At 42.8% G+C, this 17,460-nt stretch overlaps 1 protein-coding gene across 1 annotated transcript in view; it reads left to right on the forward strand.

Moving 5' to 3' along the window:
• CCAR1 (cell division cycle and apoptosis regulator 1) overlaps positions 1–4,475 on the forward strand; it is a 51,224-nt gene extending 46,749 nt beyond the window's left edge. Inside the window, 1 exon segment of the mRNA XM_043984102.1 lies at positions 3,073–4,475. Coding sequence (XP_043840037.1) covers positions 3,073–3,132 — 60 coding nt within the window. The 3' untranslated portion in view covers positions 3,133–4,475.
• Positions 4,476–17,460: the final 12,985 nt, after the last annotated feature.

The raw sequence follows: 17,460 nt of genomic DNA on the forward strand, positions 1-17,460 counted from the left end.
TAGTTTATTGCAGTTTTTGTACTTTGCTGCATTTTTGTCATCTCTTGGTTGGTGTATATTTTTGTGTGTTGTGGTGCTCTGGCTACTATTCTAATGCTCTCATACCAGCCCATCACAGGGCCCATCAGGAGGGACCCTTCAGATTAATCTTTCCTAGGTAGCACATATAAGGCAAATACATCTGTTGCCCCTCCCCTTCTCCACATTCCCCCCAGACCCATCTCCATTCTTCTTGTTATAATGTGCTCAGTAATGTTAGGAGACAAGAAACATGAAGGTGGTCCTTGTCCTCCCCAACATAGTTATTGCTGGGTTAAGTAATGAGATTTACACACAATGAACAATTAAAGGCAATATAATTAAGTGCTAAATTTTATAGTGTGGATAACATGCTGATATTTCTCATTATTGTGGCACATAAAAACTGCTTGTAAAATTTTCAAGCTCAATAACCAAGCAGTGAGTTGTACCCTATAAACCATCTCACTCAAATCAAGAAGAAATAAACCACCCTGAGCGAAAGAAACTGGCTACCAATGAGAGTGGGTTGCTTTAAAGGGAAGGGGCTGTTCAGGGGTGCCAGTCATTAGAGTTCTTCTAGGAAATGTGAGCTGATCATTTCCTGGAGATGAGATTTCAGTCTGATTGGAGAGTTAGGCTTGGATAACATGTGAGGTCCCTTCCAATTTGGTCCCTACCTGGGTCTTCAGTTTCTCAAAGTCCAGGAAGAGTAGCTGCAAATGAACAATGCTTGCAAAACTTTTTAGTTCATATAGCACCACAGATTTTAGAAATGTAATAAATCCTGTGTTATATCCAAAGCTGACCATGTCCATGTCCGTGCTTCCTTATGTTCTCTTCTGTGCATTTTTTGAAAAATTTCAGTGGACCTCTTTTTTGGCATCACTATTATTAACTCAATCACCTTAAAAATGAGAAGAAAAATGACCTTTTTGTAACAAGAATAGTCAAGCAAAATTAATTTACCCAGCAACCATGTCCCAAAATGTGTTACTCTGTACCCTGTATCCATCACCTAGCTGTCAAGACCTGGGCAAATGCTTGTTTAGAGGGCCTCTGGAGTACATGGTTGGTCATTGACCTTGACCAGTGTTCTTAAGTCCTTCAAAGTTGTTTTGCTTTATACTCTTGCAGCTTTTGTACAAATTTTTCTCCTGATTCTGCTTAACTGTATTAGTTCATACAGCCTAATATTCTGAGTTTCATCATTTAAAATTTTTTTTTTTAATGGGGGGGTGTGTTTGAGGCAGTTGGGGTTAGGTGACTTGCCCAAGGTCACACAGCTAGCAAGTGTCTGAGACCAGATTTGAACTCAGGTCCTCCTAAATCCAGGGCCGGTACTCTATCCACTGCCCACCTAGCTGCCCCCTTTTCATCATTTTTTATGACACAATAGTATCCATTACATTCATTTTTCACCATTTGTTCAGCCATTCCCCAAATCAATGGGCAGCCCCTTAGATTCTAATTCTTTTTCCTTTTAATTCCCCCCTTCAGGATCAGGCATTTTGTTTTTATTGTGAGTATTCCCCCCCACCCCTTATTATCCTCCCTCTTGACCTACTCCTTCCTTTCCTCATGTTTCTTTGTTGATTTTTGGGGGGGTATGAGGCAGTTGGGGTTAAGTGACTTGCCCAAGGTCACACAGCTAGTAAGTGTCAAGTGTCTGGGGTCAGATTTGAACTCAGGTCCTCCTGAATCGCTGGTCGGTGCTCTATTAACTGTGCCACCTAGCTGCCCCCTTCATTGATTTTAATGCATTTTCACATCAGATTGTATGTTGTTCAACCCTTCTTTGTTCATTTGGTATTCTTATATCAAAGTTTCATCCAGTGTCTTCCCTTCCCACCCCATCCTCCTTGTCTGTATAATCTCATGTACTTCTAATAACTTAACTTTCTCAAAACCCTTTGTGAGGGGAGATTTGTTTGTGTTTTCCCCCTTTAGTATCACCTAGCTCCTTCCAATTGCTTAAACAAGTTTACTTTTCTAGATTTCACTTGACTCTTGTGTGTTTGGATTTCAAAACTCCTACTCAGCTCTGGTCTTGTCATCTGAAATATTTTAAATTGGTCTTTGGTTACTCATCTCCATCACTGATGCCTTCACTAGGGCTCTGCTCCTCGGTGCACTTTTGTATGGGATGGTTGACACTCCATTGACCTACACCTGCCTAGCTTAGGCCCTCTTGTATTGTTGAGGCTCAGAAGACTGCCTCTTCAGGGTCAGGAGACTCAAGAGTGCCTCAGCCTGGGCCTACAGTGCCACGCTGATCGGGAGGCTTCCCCTTTACTGTTTGAACTAGCTATGGCTTCCGTGGCCATCCCCTTCCTGACGACTGCACAGTTCTGGTGTGGAAGAAGTCACCTGCTCATTGGACTTCTTGATCATTATCCAGTCTGGCATGGTTGTCAGGTTTTTATGGGAGTACGTATGCCACAGGAGCTGGGAAGTCGGTCTCCATACAAGCGCCATCTTGGCCGGAAATCCCTGGCACTGCCCCTTTTACTCTTAGACGGGCACCCGGAAAAGATTCATACCAAACTCTTGTGGTTGACTCCCAGGTTGATGCAACGACATCCAGCGTCTGTATTATTGAGTCATTTCCTGCCACTGTGAAAATAGTTTTGGGTTTTTTAATGTATTTGGTGTTCATCATTCCCAAGTGGCTCCCTTTGATATTTCAGGTTTGGTTTTGTTTTGTTTTATCAAAAGAAATACTAAATAAAAATAAAATAAAAGCGTTTTCCAGCATGGCCACATGTGTTTTTAAAAACGGAATGAGCAGGGCAGCTAGGTGGCGCAGTGGATAGAGCACCAGCCCTGGAGTCAGGAGGAACTGAGTTCAAATTTGGCCTCAGACACTTAACACTTACTAGCTGTGTGAGCCTGGGCAAGTCACTTAACCCTCATTGTTTCACCAAAAATACAAAGAAAGTGAATGAGTGCCGTGTTCAGGTGCATCTGCTTTTCCTTTATAGTTCACTTTTTGAAAATTATATTTAAGGAAAACTTCAGTGAAATAAATGCATCTTTCCTTGTTCTTTGTAGGATAATATGAAGAATGAAGACAGAGATCAAAAATCCAAAGAAAATGGTGCAAATGTATGATAAAATTTGTTTTTGAGAAGAATGGTGTTACATAATGTAATATATAAATCATGATACCAGAATGTTTGAAAGTGACGCATGTTTGATTTTAGTAGTATAAATATCTGTTTAGTTTGAAAGATGTATAAAGTTTTATGAATGTGAGTCTCTGCTTTTGAAAATTGCTTGTAATTCATAGCATTCAATTTATTAGACACTCTTTGAGTGAAATAATTTTGCAGAATGTTTTAGGATGAACTTTGTTATAGTTTTAACCCTAATAAAGTTCATCAATTTAATGGATAGTAGCAAGTATTTAATTACCAAATGTCTTTCATAAAAAAAAGGTCTAGTAAAGTCGAAATTTCTTTATTTATAGAATTATCATTATTAGGTTTTTATTTTGAATTCAGTCCATCTTTTTAAAAAATCCAGTGTAAATCATAAAATAGCATGCTACATAATTTTGCAAGTTTTTTGGGGAACCCAAAATTTTTTACTCACCACAAAAAGCTTCTTCCTCCTTCTAATCATATTCCTCCTCTCAAACTGCTTATTAAAATTCAAGCCCCATCAAATACTCGGAAAGCAATAGTAAGCCACCATTATTCTTGGGGTAACTTGATGGGGTTTACATGAAAATGAAGTTGAGCTTATTTGAATGTGTTCATTGTGCTCTTTTATCAAGAGTCCTGCTTTCCTCAAGAGTGTTTATAATGTAAAAACACAGTGATTGAAATGTATAGTTCAATTTGAGGCCAGTAGATGTCAGCATAATGCCTTACAAGGAAAAAAAATACTGTAATTTAAATTAAACTCCTTAAATTAGGATTGATTTTTTAAAAAATAGTTTTTCCTCTAGTTCCTTCAGAGTGTTACTGGATGTTTAGGATCTGATAAGCTCTTAATTGTAAAAAGTAGGTTAAATCTGTTACAAAGCCATGAGATGATTTACCATCTTAAACAAAAAGGCCTGTTTTAAGTTTAAAAATACTTAGTGATGCATATTTCCAGGAAAAAAAAAATTTTAATGAGATCTTTGCAGTTTTCTTTTTTGCTAGAACGACGAATTTTTAGTCTTGATGTCCCAGGTGATAGACTGTGAGAACACCAGTGCTCCAAAGGGGAGCCACACAGTGGCTCTCACTCCCCAGAGACGGGTTCCAGTGCCCCCAGACTGTTCTGTTCCAATCTGTTTTTGTCTGAAGTTGCTGAATGTTGTGTTTGTTTGGGATTCTCTGAAAGACCAGCTCATGTACAGAAATGTTTTCTTTCTCTCTGAGCAGAGATTAAACAACATAGAGTGTAGGTGAAAAATGTTCTTCTTTATTTTTTAATTAAAATAATTTTTTAAAAGAAGATGAGCTTTTGACTCAAGAAGTTAATGCTGTAGTTCTTGAACATTAAGTTACTGTTTCTAACTCTTATCCTCTCGTCTCTGTATAAACATCAAACTTCATGTTTATTTATGAAAATGTGTCTCAGAACCAATGAGAAAAGCTGGAGGTGTGTCAGGCTTCTAGTTTTCTAGGTAAAATAAAAACAAGAATAAAGCAAGGGAAAATGAAGTTTAGACCATAAGATTCTTTTTTTTTCTTTTTTTTTTTTTTTTTTTTTGGTGAGGCAATTGGGTTTAAGTGACTTGCCCAGGGTCACACAGCTAGTAAGTGTTAAGTGTCTGAGGCCGGATTTGAACTCAGTTCTTCCTGACTCCAGGGCCGGCGCTCTATCCATTGTGCCACCTAGCTGCCCCAGACCATCAGATTCTTACTCAAAAGTTTTTGTTTGTTCTTTTTTTAATAACCTTTCTTAGAGACCAAAAGGGGGTGGACCAAACTGATGCCAAGCCTAGGCACAGAAACTCTCAGGCAGACATGTAAAAAAAGAATTGTTACAGTTCAGCAGAGGCTTAAACCCCCTTTTGTTCTTTTTCATTTTCATGGCACCTTTGTGATGATGGCCAGTTCACAAAGGCACCCAAATCATCAGTGAAAATGGCAGTAAATTGGGATCATCCATCTGTTGTCCACTAGGCTGACATGTACACACCTGATCAGTTTCTAGTCATTGTGACACAGGCAATATTGCTTGGTGGTTAGAGAGTTGGCCTCTGTGACGAGTAAAATCTAATGTGTGTGTGGTCGCCTTTTTCTGTCCCCAGTGTGTGTGTGTGGGGGAACTAGCTAGGATTTACTTATAAATTAGAAGCTTCAGCAACAGTTTAGGCATTAAGCATTTATTAAAGTATATTAGGGATTAGTAAAGAGAGAACACGTGGAGTTCAGCAAGATAGCAAAGCCTATCTACCCTAGGGTTCAGACTGGACTCCTTCTCTAAAGCCACCAACTCAAGGTCCCAGACCCAAAAGAGATGGACCCAGGGAGCCAGCCTGTCTCCCTCCCCCAGAAGGGGTGGTCCTTCAAGCTGATTGATTGAGGGTGGTCTGGTATTGATGTCTGGTCCACAGCCTCTGAGAACACTCCCTCTCAGGAGTCAGGCAGGTGTGGTTTTAGTCAAGTCAACTTTAAGTGAGTTAATCAGCAGTTAGTCAGTCTCACTTAATTCAATTAGTCTAGATTAATCTCCTCTAGTTGGGTTCTTTGGGCGTTGACAAAAAGCCTATTTATTATATCTTTTTTTGGTGAGGCAATTGGGGTTAAGTGACTTGCTCAGGGTCACACAGCTAGTAAGTGTCAACTATCTGAGGTCAGATTTGAACTCAGATCCTCCTGGCTCCAGGGCTGGTGCTCTATCCACTGCACCACCTAGCTGCCTCTAAGCCCATTATATCTTACACCTCACAGTCAAAAAGGCCTGGGCACATTCTGTCTCTGATAGGCATTAGCTGTGTGGCCCTGGGCTAGTCACCTGTCATCTTAGTGCCCAGCCAACTGTCTAATGCTCTTTGAGGTGCCATCCTGCACTCATAGAGGTAGTTCCACACCAGGACCTCCACACACTGATGATAAAAACTGTGTCAGAGGGAACCAAGGATGTCTAAATCTATGTCTTCCTTCACATAGAAGCCCAAGGCTTACTTCAGTAAGGCATTTTATGGGACTTACAGCACCAAGTGTTGGGATACCCAATGGTGACGGGTCTGGTAAGGCTATCTCTCTGGCTCCCTCAGGTTGCTAGGATTACCTTTTATGGGGGGGCGGGACAATGAGGGGTAAGTGACTTACCTGGGGTCACACAGCTAGTAAGTGTCAAGTGTCTGAGGCCAGATTTGAAGTCAGGTCCTCCTGAATCCAGGGCCGGTGCTTTATCCACTGCACCACATAGCTGCCCCTAGGATTACCTTAATGTTGATCCTATCTGTACTCTACAGTGACAAGTCTAGGAGGGATTTTTCCCCCCTGTCCCCAAGGTACAAACTTCATAATTTAGGACTTGCATATCTAATGCTAAAAGTTGATGAATTTGCTTTACCTTTGACCTCTGAAGGAAGACTTGGTGAAACATAAGAAATCCGAAAGCCACTAGCTAAAAAAAGGGATGCTTTAGTTTGATGCTGAAGATGGCCCAGAGTTAATTGTGTGTGCACCATTCACGGAGCACTTAGTTCAAAAGTAGGTTACTTCTGAATATTTAGGGGGCCTCTTTTATCTGAGGTACACTGTTTGACCCTATTAAGGCCATCTGTTTAGAAGATAAATGCAGGAAAACCCCAGAATCTATTACCTTTCTTGGCTACTGGTAGGTAGTGATGAACAAAGCATCCACTGTTTCACATAAAGAGCCTGGCAGCCAGTCATAAAACATTGTCACTGAGGTGAATTCCCCCCCTGCTGGGAGGCTCCCCCGCCACTGCATCACAGCTACTTTTGGTCTTCAGTACTAACCAGAACATAGGAAAGGACTTCCCTTCACCCCCTCCCCCTTTTTAAACCACTGAAAATGACAATGGGGGTTCGGGAAGCTAGGTGGCGCAGTGGATAGAGCACCAGCCCTAGAGTCAGGAGTAGCTGAGTTCAAATCCAGCCTCAGACATTTGACACTTACTAGCTGTGTGACCCTGGGCAAGTCACTTAACTCCAATTGCCTCACTAAAAAAAAAAAATGATAATGGGGCAATGATGGCTATCATTGTTTTGTTTTTTGTTTTTGTGGGGCAATAAGGGTTATAAGTGACTTGCCCAAGGTCACACAGTAAGTGTCAAGTGTCCGAGGCTGGATTTGAACTCAGGTCCTTCTGAATCCAAGGCCGGTGCTTTATCCACTGCGCCACCTAGCTGCCCCCTATGGCTATCATTTTAATGAGTATGGGGGTGCTGTGGCAAGACATTGTGCCTCCTGGATTTGAAGATCATGGAACAGGAAGACTGGCAGGGCAGACCAGCTGCCAACAGGACAGGGTTTTCTGAAAAGAGCAGCAAATTCCAAGAGCCATGTTGAAGGTTAGTATTGTGCTGTGTGTTCAGACACCTGCATTTTAAGGATAGGTACCCATCATGTGTTCAGTCCTTCAGAGATGGAGGAGCTGAAGCCATCCTGGGAATGATTTCCCTCTGCCACCTCATATTTATGTCAAACTGCTTTGGGGACTTAGCATTGAAACTGCCATGTTCATGCATAGGTCTAGTCTCAGGATCAAAAGCATAGAACTGACCTGGGAGACCTCATTAGAGAACAGAGGCAGGCAATTGGGGTTAAGTGATTTGCCCAAGGTCACACAGCTAGTAAATGTCAAGTAAAGCCAGATTTGAACTCAGGTCCTCCTAACTCCAGGGCTGGTACACTATCCACTGCACCATCTAGCTGCCCCAGGGGACTCTTTTAAGACTACCATGGTGGTGACAACCTAGAACACCAGAATTCAGGGGTGACACTCAAGTTCAGGATGTGTGTGCATAAAAGTCCTAGGTAAAAGGCAAAGCCACCATTTGTCAGAAGATAATGGATCTCCCTAATCACTGTAGTAGAATTGTTGGCAAATCTCTAGCAGGTCTGTGATTACCCTTTGGGAAACAGATAATTACTGGCTGACTGGTTGTCTACTTGGGTCCCCAGGAGGTCTGACTCCAGGTAATAACTGAGCCCAAGAAGACTGGACCAGATCCAGGGCTGCTTAAGGAAGTGCTCTCGGGATCAGGGAGAGCTCAGCTCTCTAGGGTCTGAAGTCCTGCCCTTAAATAGCCATTTACTAGCTGGAGTTGTGTAAAAGAAAAAAAATGACCGGTTGACTTGGGAGCTTCCATATCATAGCTCTTCTGCAGAGGTCTGCTTGTGAGAGGTAGGACGCTTCATTTGCCTGCTTGTTTCCTGCCTGTTACCCATGTGCTCTTGGTATTTTCAGGATAGGGCCTAAGCCTGTGATTTCATTGTTACAGGGAAACTCCCTCCAGCAGCAGCTGGTCGGCACCTTTACATCTGAAAGCCTTGGTTGCCAAACACACTGAGAGGTTAGGTCACGCCCAGGGCCACATAACCAGTGGGCATCCCAACGCTTGGTGCTGCGACCCCTTAAAATGCCTTAGCGGAAGCAAGACTTGGGCTTGCTTGAAGGAAGATATAGATTTAGACATCTGTGGTGTCCCCTCTGACAGTTTTTACCCAGGGGTGTCCGTGGGTACAGGGGATACTAAGTCAAAGGCCATATTTATACGGTTGAGTCAGTCCTTCCAAAGGGCCTCCCTGCCACCTCATTAATGAGGAGATGTGCACCTAATCATGATGCTGAGCTGGAGAGAGTTCAGGCTGGGCAGGTCTGCCCATGTAGTTCTGTGTGGGGAAAGCCAGGGGAAAGGAGTATCCACAGTTGGGTCTCTGGCCATCTGCACCTGTGGGCAGTTGGGGTAAGTGTATCTTAGAAATAAGTAAAGCTGTTTCTTCCCTCTGAGGAAATGAAGCAGTGATCTGGCCAGAGAAGAGAAAGCAGCTCTGGTTTTTAAGCCACTTCTCTAGGTCAGCTGTGCTATGGATGCTGTGGGAAATTCTCTTGGGCTACTCATAACTAACAGTGACTTGGTGGATTGGGATGTATTTTTAGAGCCGATTTAGAGAAAAGAGGCTGGGGAACCTCCCCTCTTTTTTCCCCACCTCCCATCACCAGTTTTAAACAGTATTTAATAACTGAGGGGTTTCTTGGGCATACTTGGGTCGTTCTTTGTGCAAACTCCCAGCCTTGCTGGTGTGACTGAAAGCCTTGAACGGGTGGCACTGGATCTTGCCAAGTGACCATACTGATACCTAAGGGCAGGGGACAGAGACGGGAAATTCTCAGAGCTTTAGTCTACCTGTTAGGTCACCAGCACTCCTATCTTGTCTCCCCATCCAAACCTGACCTTCCCAGCTATTTTTTTTTTTAATTAACTTTTTTTTTTTTCGGAGCAATGAAGGTTAAGTGACTTGCCCAGGGTCACACAGCTAGTAATTGTCAAGAGTCTGAGGATGGATTTGAATTCAGGTTCTCCTGAATCCAGGGCCGGTGCTCTATCTACTGCGCTTAAAATCTATTTTTAAAAAATAGCTGGTAGATAGAGCACCGGCCCTGGATTCAGGAGGACCTGAGTTCAAATCTGTCCTCAGACACTTGGCATGTACTACCTGTGTGACCTTGGGCAAGTCACTTAACCCCAATTGCCCAGCAAAAATCAAAAACAAAACCAACAACAAAAATAGATTTTATTCCTATTTTTGTTTTTATAGAAAAACAGGTCAATATATTATATCCCATGCTCCCTGCCCATGGACCTCCCTACCACCCACACCACAAAAGGAGAGGAAGGGATGATCTCCCTAGCTTTCATCTCTGCTCTTGGACCTGGACCCCTGTCTCATCTCAGCTGGTGGATTTTAGTCCTCCAGAGAAAATCCCTGCTCCTACCTCAGTACTGGCCTTGATTTTAGGATTAGTTGCTTCCCTGGTTGAGATCTTCCCCTCTTCTCAGTAGGGGCTGAGCACTCCCACTCACTCCTCCCTAGGTCCCTGTGATTGTCTTAATTATCACCACCTCCAGCAGAATTGGGTATGCTACACTTTAGCAGGAAAGTAAATTAGGTTAAAGAAACCTATCTCTGGTGGGTTCCACATGCTACATTCTATGGATGCTACTTCATAAAATCGTGACACATGTTTCTGTTACTGAACACATGCCCCAGACACTTTGAGGAATTTTTCTGTGCTTCATGAGACCACAGATTGCAGAGCTAGAAGAGCGCTCAGAGAGCAAGTAGTCTGACTCTTACGATGACTGAAATCCACATTTCCAGATGAAATGACTTGCCCACTCATGTAAATGTTTAAGTTCTTGAGTGGGATTTAAAACCCAGCTCATTTGAGTGCCCTCCAAAATGCCCTCCTGTTAACAGATGCCAAGAGACGTTCTTTGTTCTCAAAGCTGAGCTGAGCTGGAATCAATAGCAAAGGCCGGTTTCCTCACCTCTAAAATGAGGGAGCTGAAGGGCTATTCCAGGCATCGTAATGCCATGACGTGTCTTGCTACCACCCTTCCGCCTCTTGTTCTGGGATAGAGATTTAGGTCACTACCATTCCTGGCAAGGACAGGGAAGTGGTGCAGTGGATAGAGCGTTCTCTCTAGAGTTAGGAATTTGTAGTCAGTTTTCTGTTGGGCGTTTTCTTGGCAAAGATGCTGGCTTGTTTGGACATTTCTCCAGCTCATTTTACAGATGAGAAAACGGATGCAAACAGACCTGAGTTCAAGTCCAGCCTCAGACCGTTACTATCTGCGTGACCCCGGGCAGGTCACTTTACATCTGCCTCAGTTCCCCCATCTGTAAAACGGAGATGATAGCACCTGCCTCACAGAATTGTGAAGATCAAATGAGTTCATTGTAAAGCACTTAGTACAGTGCCTGGCACATGGTAAGCTCTATATAAAAATTAGCCTTATTGGTGTTGCCTTCCCCTATTAAAATATAAGTGCCTTGGGGCAGCTAGGTGGTGCAGTGGATAAAGCACCTGCCCTGGATTCAGGAGTACCTGAGTTCAAATCTGGCCTCAGACGCTTGACACTTACTTAGCTGTGTGACCCTGGGCAAGTCACTTAACCCCCATTGCCCTGAAAAAAAAAAAATATATATATATATATATATATATATATATATATATATAAGCACCTTGAGGACAAAGATTGTTTTCCATTTTGAGTCTGTATCCCCAGTACTTAATATAATGCCTGGTACATAGCCCTTTTCCATTCACTTACCTCTGAGGTCTCATTCACTTCCAAGTCTTGCAATCAATCCTGTGTCCATGTGTTCACAGACATCATGAAAAGAGCAGAATGTGATCTATGCAAAGGAGAGATCACTTTCAGCTTGGGGGGGGGGAGGGTTGGCATCAGGCCGAAGATGGAACCGGTGCTGCTTCTGGGCCTCCACGGAGAGGAGAGGAGGATTTCAACAGGCCCAGCTATGGGGAAAATTTATTGCAGGCATTGAGAATGACCCAGGTGAAAGCTCAGGGCCAGGAAAGACCTGGACAGACCCGAGGAACATGGAAATGTTATGGTTTGCCTAGAATATAGTAGGTGGATGAGAATGGAATGCCATAAACCTACAATGGGAGACTGGCACCCAGTTCCTAGGAGCGAGCCCTCAAATGCTGGGTGGAGCCTCTTTTATCAGAGGGAACTGCAGATGGTTTGTAAAGAGGAACACTCGGGTTAGAGCTGTACTGTGTGCTAGGACGGCATCTATGGGAAGGAAGAATTGGAGAGAAGAGCATTAGGCAGAACTGTGAGGCTGCTCTGGAATTTTTTGGGAGGGCCTAGAGCAGAAAGGAGTTGGTGTTTTCTAGAAAGGCTAAGTGGGAGTTAGAAAGAGTTGTAGTAAGGAGATAACTTGTTCAATTTCTTGGCCTCTCGAGCATCTGTTTGTTGTTATTTCAGTTGTGTTCGATCTCTTGGCAGAGATTCTGGACTGGCTTGCCATCTCCTTCTCAAGCTCATTTTACAGATGAGGAAACTGAGGCAAACAGGGTTATGTGACTTGCCCAGGGTCACACAGCTAGTAACCATCTGATCGTAGATTTGAATCTGGAAGATGAGTCTTCCTGACTCCAGGCCCAGCACTCTGTGTACTATGGTGCCACCAAGCTGTCATAGACTCTGTTTATCATAAATGGGACTACCAAAGAATTGTCATGCATCAAATGAGACGAAGAAACTTTGCACACCTTAGGGTGCTCCAGAAATCGCAGTGGTGGTGACTATTATGTTGCAGAAAAACCCTCTGGATTTGAATTCCAGTTCTGATGGTTGGCACCTGTATGACGTTCGGCAAGTCACTTCCCGATCAGGGTCTAGGTTTCCTTTTTGGTTAAATGTGTGTAATTAAAATTTCTAAATTTAGGTTCTAATCTGTCCCCCCAGTTTTGGGGGGAAACTGACTAAAATCACTGATAAACAAGTTTAGGTTTTTTTAAGGGTTTATTGAAAGATAGTAAAAGAACGAGAAAGATTGAGAACAGATTTCCTATAACCTTGCAATCCTAGCCTTCCTAATCTCCCACTTCTGAAGTTCTCTCTCACCATGGTGATGTCTCCCAGCCAAAAAAAGCGAGCTCCCTGCTCAGCTTCTTCCTTCCTGTCCCCTCCCAGAAATGGGAGGTTCTTCAAGCTGATTTGTTGACTGGGCTGGAAGGTTGTCAAAGTTCAAAGTTGTTAGCTTCTGAGAACCATGCTTTCTTAAGTACTTTTAAGTACCAGCCAGATGTGCTTACAATCTAGTAAACAGTCTACAGTAAATCGCTTTATCTAATTCAATCAGCTTAAATCTCCAGGTGGGTCCTGGAGTATCTGCTAAATCCATTATTTTAACACAGATGAAAGGGTTAGAGTAAATAATCTCTAAATTTTCTTCTATCCTCCAGTTCCAGGAACCCCTGCTAGGAGGGTGCCCATTGCCTAATAGCAAGCAACAAAAGCTTTTTTGAAGAGTCCCATGCCTGAAGTCTCTCCCCCTGCCACATCAGAGTCTTGTGCTCATTGATTCTGTCCAAGTGCATCTTTTAAAACATCCATCCTAGATTAGAATAGCCATTTAAACTTTTAAAATATGCATTAAGTCTAGGTTTGGCTCTCTCAGTTACCTATAAATATTTAGCTCTTGGCACCACTCTACAGTGCCTTTCGAACAGATGGCTTTCCATTTCACCAGGCCCAGAACCCATGTGCCCTGGGCCAAACATCAAAGGCTACCATAGAATTGCTTTAATTTTTTCACTTTATTGGACTACTGCAGTTTCGTTATTGTTAGCACATGGTTAATAAGGTCCTCTGCCATCTGATGTATGTTGAGGGCCCTCAGATTCAGGGGATATGTTTATCTTTAGAATAAAAATGATTTTTTTCTGCTGCTGGTTTTGTAAAGGATCATTTATTGCTATTTTTCATGCCAGCCACTGCCCTAACAGCTCCTCTGAGGCGCAAGTTTATCCTTTGGTCACATATGGAGTTCCAGCTAAATTGGCCTGACTGGAGTTAGACACCATCAGGTTGCTTGAGAAGAACATATGAAGGATCTAATGATATCTTAAAAAAAACCCTCAGCTCTTTAAAAGTGATCTATGGGAAGACATTAAAAGACGTTTGTTATAAAGTTAAGTCTATAGCTGAAATAGTCTTTAAATGACTTCTCACATCTGAGCAGAAAAAAGCCACAAAGAGCTTGCGCACCACATTTCATTCAGAGTCAGGACAACTGAGGCATGTAAAAAGTCACTCAGGACCAGCTGCAGATGACAGATTTTCCTTTGCAAAGGCCTCCAGTTCATTGCAGGGGAGTTGGGTTATGGTTGAAATTTAATAAACATTTGGGTTCAAGTGATCACCTGCATAGTCCTGGGATGGTGGAGATTTGGTTAGATAACCCCACTGGGGGTTTTAGTGGATTTCGAGGGCACCAGCAGGTAATAATGTGACCGGCCGGACAGGATTGGAGGCTGCATAGGAGGATGTTGTACCATACCCTGCTCCATTCTGGCCAAATTTGGAGTATTTCGAGTGTTGCATTTGAGGAAAAACTTGCATGCACTTGGAACAAGAGCAGTTAGGAAACTGGGAGGATTCAGAACTGTATCTTGCAAGGATCCAGAGATGCTTAGTCTGTAAAAGAGAAGAATCATTATGCTCCAGACCGCCCCCAAGGGCATTGGCTGCTTTCAAGTGTCCAAAGGCAGTCAGTCAGTAAATGAGAAGTGCTTACTGTGTACCAGGCACTAGACAGTAATCATGAAGAGGGCCCAGGCACTTCCAGGGCGGAGCCAAGATGGCAGAGGAAAGGCAGTGAGCTCCCGAACTCATGACACAATTGCTCCAAAAAACATCCAAATAAGCTCATAGGAAAATGCCCGGAGCAGCAAAACTCAGAGAAGAATGTGCTGAAATCATCTTCTAACCAAGAATGGCTTGGAAGGTCAGAAGGAGGGAGCTGCTGTGCTGATACAGGAGTCAGGCTCAACCCCACAGTCACCCTGACACAGATCCAGTCTCAGGAAGGCCTCACCAAAGAAGGAGACTCTCAGAGCCTCTGAATCAGCCGAAGCACCAGTGTTGTCTGCAACTAAGCTCACAGTCTGATGAATGGGCTGAGCCCTGGGCAGGGGGAGACTACAGGAGTCTATGCTGGTGCCGAGGCAGAACTTGGATTTTACACCCCTGCTGAGAACCAGGAGGAAGGCTCGAGTAGAAGTGGCCCAGGTGGGGGAGGGGCAAAGGCTCCTCAGAGCTAACAACCACAACACAGAAAGCTGGTTGATTGGCAAGTTGGTCTGGGGTCATCTAGGACCAGGAAACAGGCTGGGTGAGGAAAGAACCTGATTCTCCTTAAATCATACCACCTGGGACTTCTTAAACTTGGGATACTGCAGCCTGGAAACAGTGCCCCACTTTAAGGAGCTAAAAGTCTAGTAAAAGAAAGGCAAGATGAGCAGACAGAGAAAGGTGAGGACCATAGAAAGTGTCTTCAGTACCAAGGAAGACCAAGGGGCACCCTCAGAGGAAGATGTCAACATCAGGGTCCCTATATCTAAAGCTTCCAAGAAAAATATGAATTGGTCTCAGGCCATAGAGGTGCTCAAAAAAGGACTTTGAAGATAAAGTTAGAGAGGTAGAGGAAAAAATGGAAAGAGAAATGAGGGGGATGTAGGGAAGACATGAGAAAAAAGTCAACAGCTTGAAAAGTCAAATGGAAAAGGAGGTACAAAAGCTCTCTGATGAAAATAATTGCCTAAGAATTAGGATTGACCCTTTGACCCAGCAATACCACTTTTGGGTGTTTTTCCCAAAAAAATCATGGAAAGGGGAAAGGGACCCACATGTACAAAAATATCTATAGCCGCTCTTTATGTGGTGGCAAGGAATTGGAAGTTGAGGGGATGCCCATCAATTGGGGAATGGCTGGACAAGTTGTGGTATATGAATACAATGGAATACTATTGTGCTGTAAGAAACGATGAGCAGGAGGAGTTCAGAGAAACCTGGAGGGTCTTGCCTGGGCTGATGATGAGTGAGATGAGCAGAACCAGAAGAACACTGTACACAGTATCATCAACATTGAGTGTTGATCTGCTGTGATGGACTATATTCTTCTCACCAATGCAATGGTACAGAAGAGTTCCAGGGAACTCATGATAGAAGAGGATCTCCAAATCCAAGAAAAAAACCAACTGTGGAGTATAGATGCTGAATGAACCATACTATTTCTTTTGTTTTTGGTGCTGTTGTTTTTTCTATTTTGAGGCTTTTCATCATTGCTCTGATTTTTCTCTTATAACATGACTAATGCAGAAATAGGATTAATGTTATTATGTGTGTGTGTGTATATATATATATATGTATATATATATATGTATATATATATATATATATATATATATATATATATAAAACCTATATCAGATTACCTGCTGTCTAGGGGAGGGGGAAGGGAGGGGAAGGAGGGAAAAAAAATCTGAAATTGGAAAGCTCATATAAACAAAAGTTGAGAACTATCTTTACATGTAATGGGGAAAAATACTTTATTAATTAAAAAAAAAGAATTAGGATTGAACAAATGGAAGCCAGTGACTTTATGAGAAACCAAGACACAATAAAGCAAATCCAAATGAATAAAAAAAATAGAGGGCAATGTGAAATATCCTCTGGGAAAAACTGCTGACCTGGAAAATAGGTCCAGGAGAGATAATTTGAAAACTATTGGTCTACCTGAAAACCATGATCAAGGAAAGAGTTTAGACACCATCTTCCAAGATATTCTCAGGGAAAACTGCCCTGAAATTCTAGAAGAAGCTAAAATAGAAATTGAAAGAATCCACTGATCACCTCCAGAAAGAGATCCCAAAAGGAAAACTCCTAGGAATATTATAGCCACATTCCAGAGCTCTCAGGTCAAGGAGAAAATATTGCAAGCTGCCAAAAAGAAAGAATTCAAGTATTGTGGAGCCCCAGTCAGGATAACACAACATCTAGCAGCTTCTACATTAAAGGACCAGAGAGCATGGAATATGATATTCCAGAAGGCAAAGGAATTGGGATTACAACCAAGAATCACCTACCCAGCAAAACTCAGCATTATCTTTCAGTGGAAAAAATGGGGCTTTAATAAAAAAGAAGACTTTCAGATATTTGAGATGAAAAGACCTGAACTGAATGGCAAATTTGACTTTCAAATACAAGACCCTAGAGAACCATTAAAAAAAAAAATTGGAGCTGGGGGACATACCTGGGGCCGTACAGTGGGTGACTGTCTTGTGTCTGAGGCTGGGTTTTGGCTGGGATCCCCCTGGGTCCAGGGGTGATGATTTGTCCACTGTATCACTTAGCTAGATGATAACATCTTTAGGGTTAAATTGAGGGGTGAAGGGAATTCATTGGGGGAGGGGGAAGGGCAGAAGTGAAATCCTACATGAAAGTAACAGGAAAAGGCTTATGGAGTAGGGGAAGAGATGGGAGAGGAGCAGAGCAGTAAATGAATTTTACACTCATCAGAAAAGGCTCAAAGACCTTAAAGTCATTAGAGTTGGCTCAGGGAAGGACTAATAGACACACCCAACTGGGTGGAGTAATCTATTTAATCTGGGCAGTAAAGGAGCCTAACACTCATCAGAATTGGCTCAAAGACCTCAATCTCATTAGAATTGGCTCTAGGAGGGAAAAATGTACACACTCAATTGAGTAGAGTAATCTCTATAACCCTGCAGGAAAATAGGAGGGGAAAGGGATAAAGAGAGAGGGGCAAAAGAAGGAAGGGCAGAGTGGGGGAGGGGACAGACAGAAGCAAATCCCTTTTGAAGAGTGATAGGATGAAAGAAGATGGATAATAGAATAAATATCATGGGGAAGGGAATAGGATGGAAGGGAAACAGTTAACAATAGTAATCAT

This window comes from Dromiciops gliroides, chromosome 2 (assembly GCF_019393635.1).
Source record: "Dromiciops gliroides isolate mDroGli1 chromosome 2, mDroGli1.pri, whole genome shotgun sequence".
Classification (NCBI taxonomy): domain Eukaryota; kingdom Metazoa; phylum Chordata; class Mammalia; order Microbiotheria; family Microbiotheriidae; genus Dromiciops; species Dromiciops gliroides.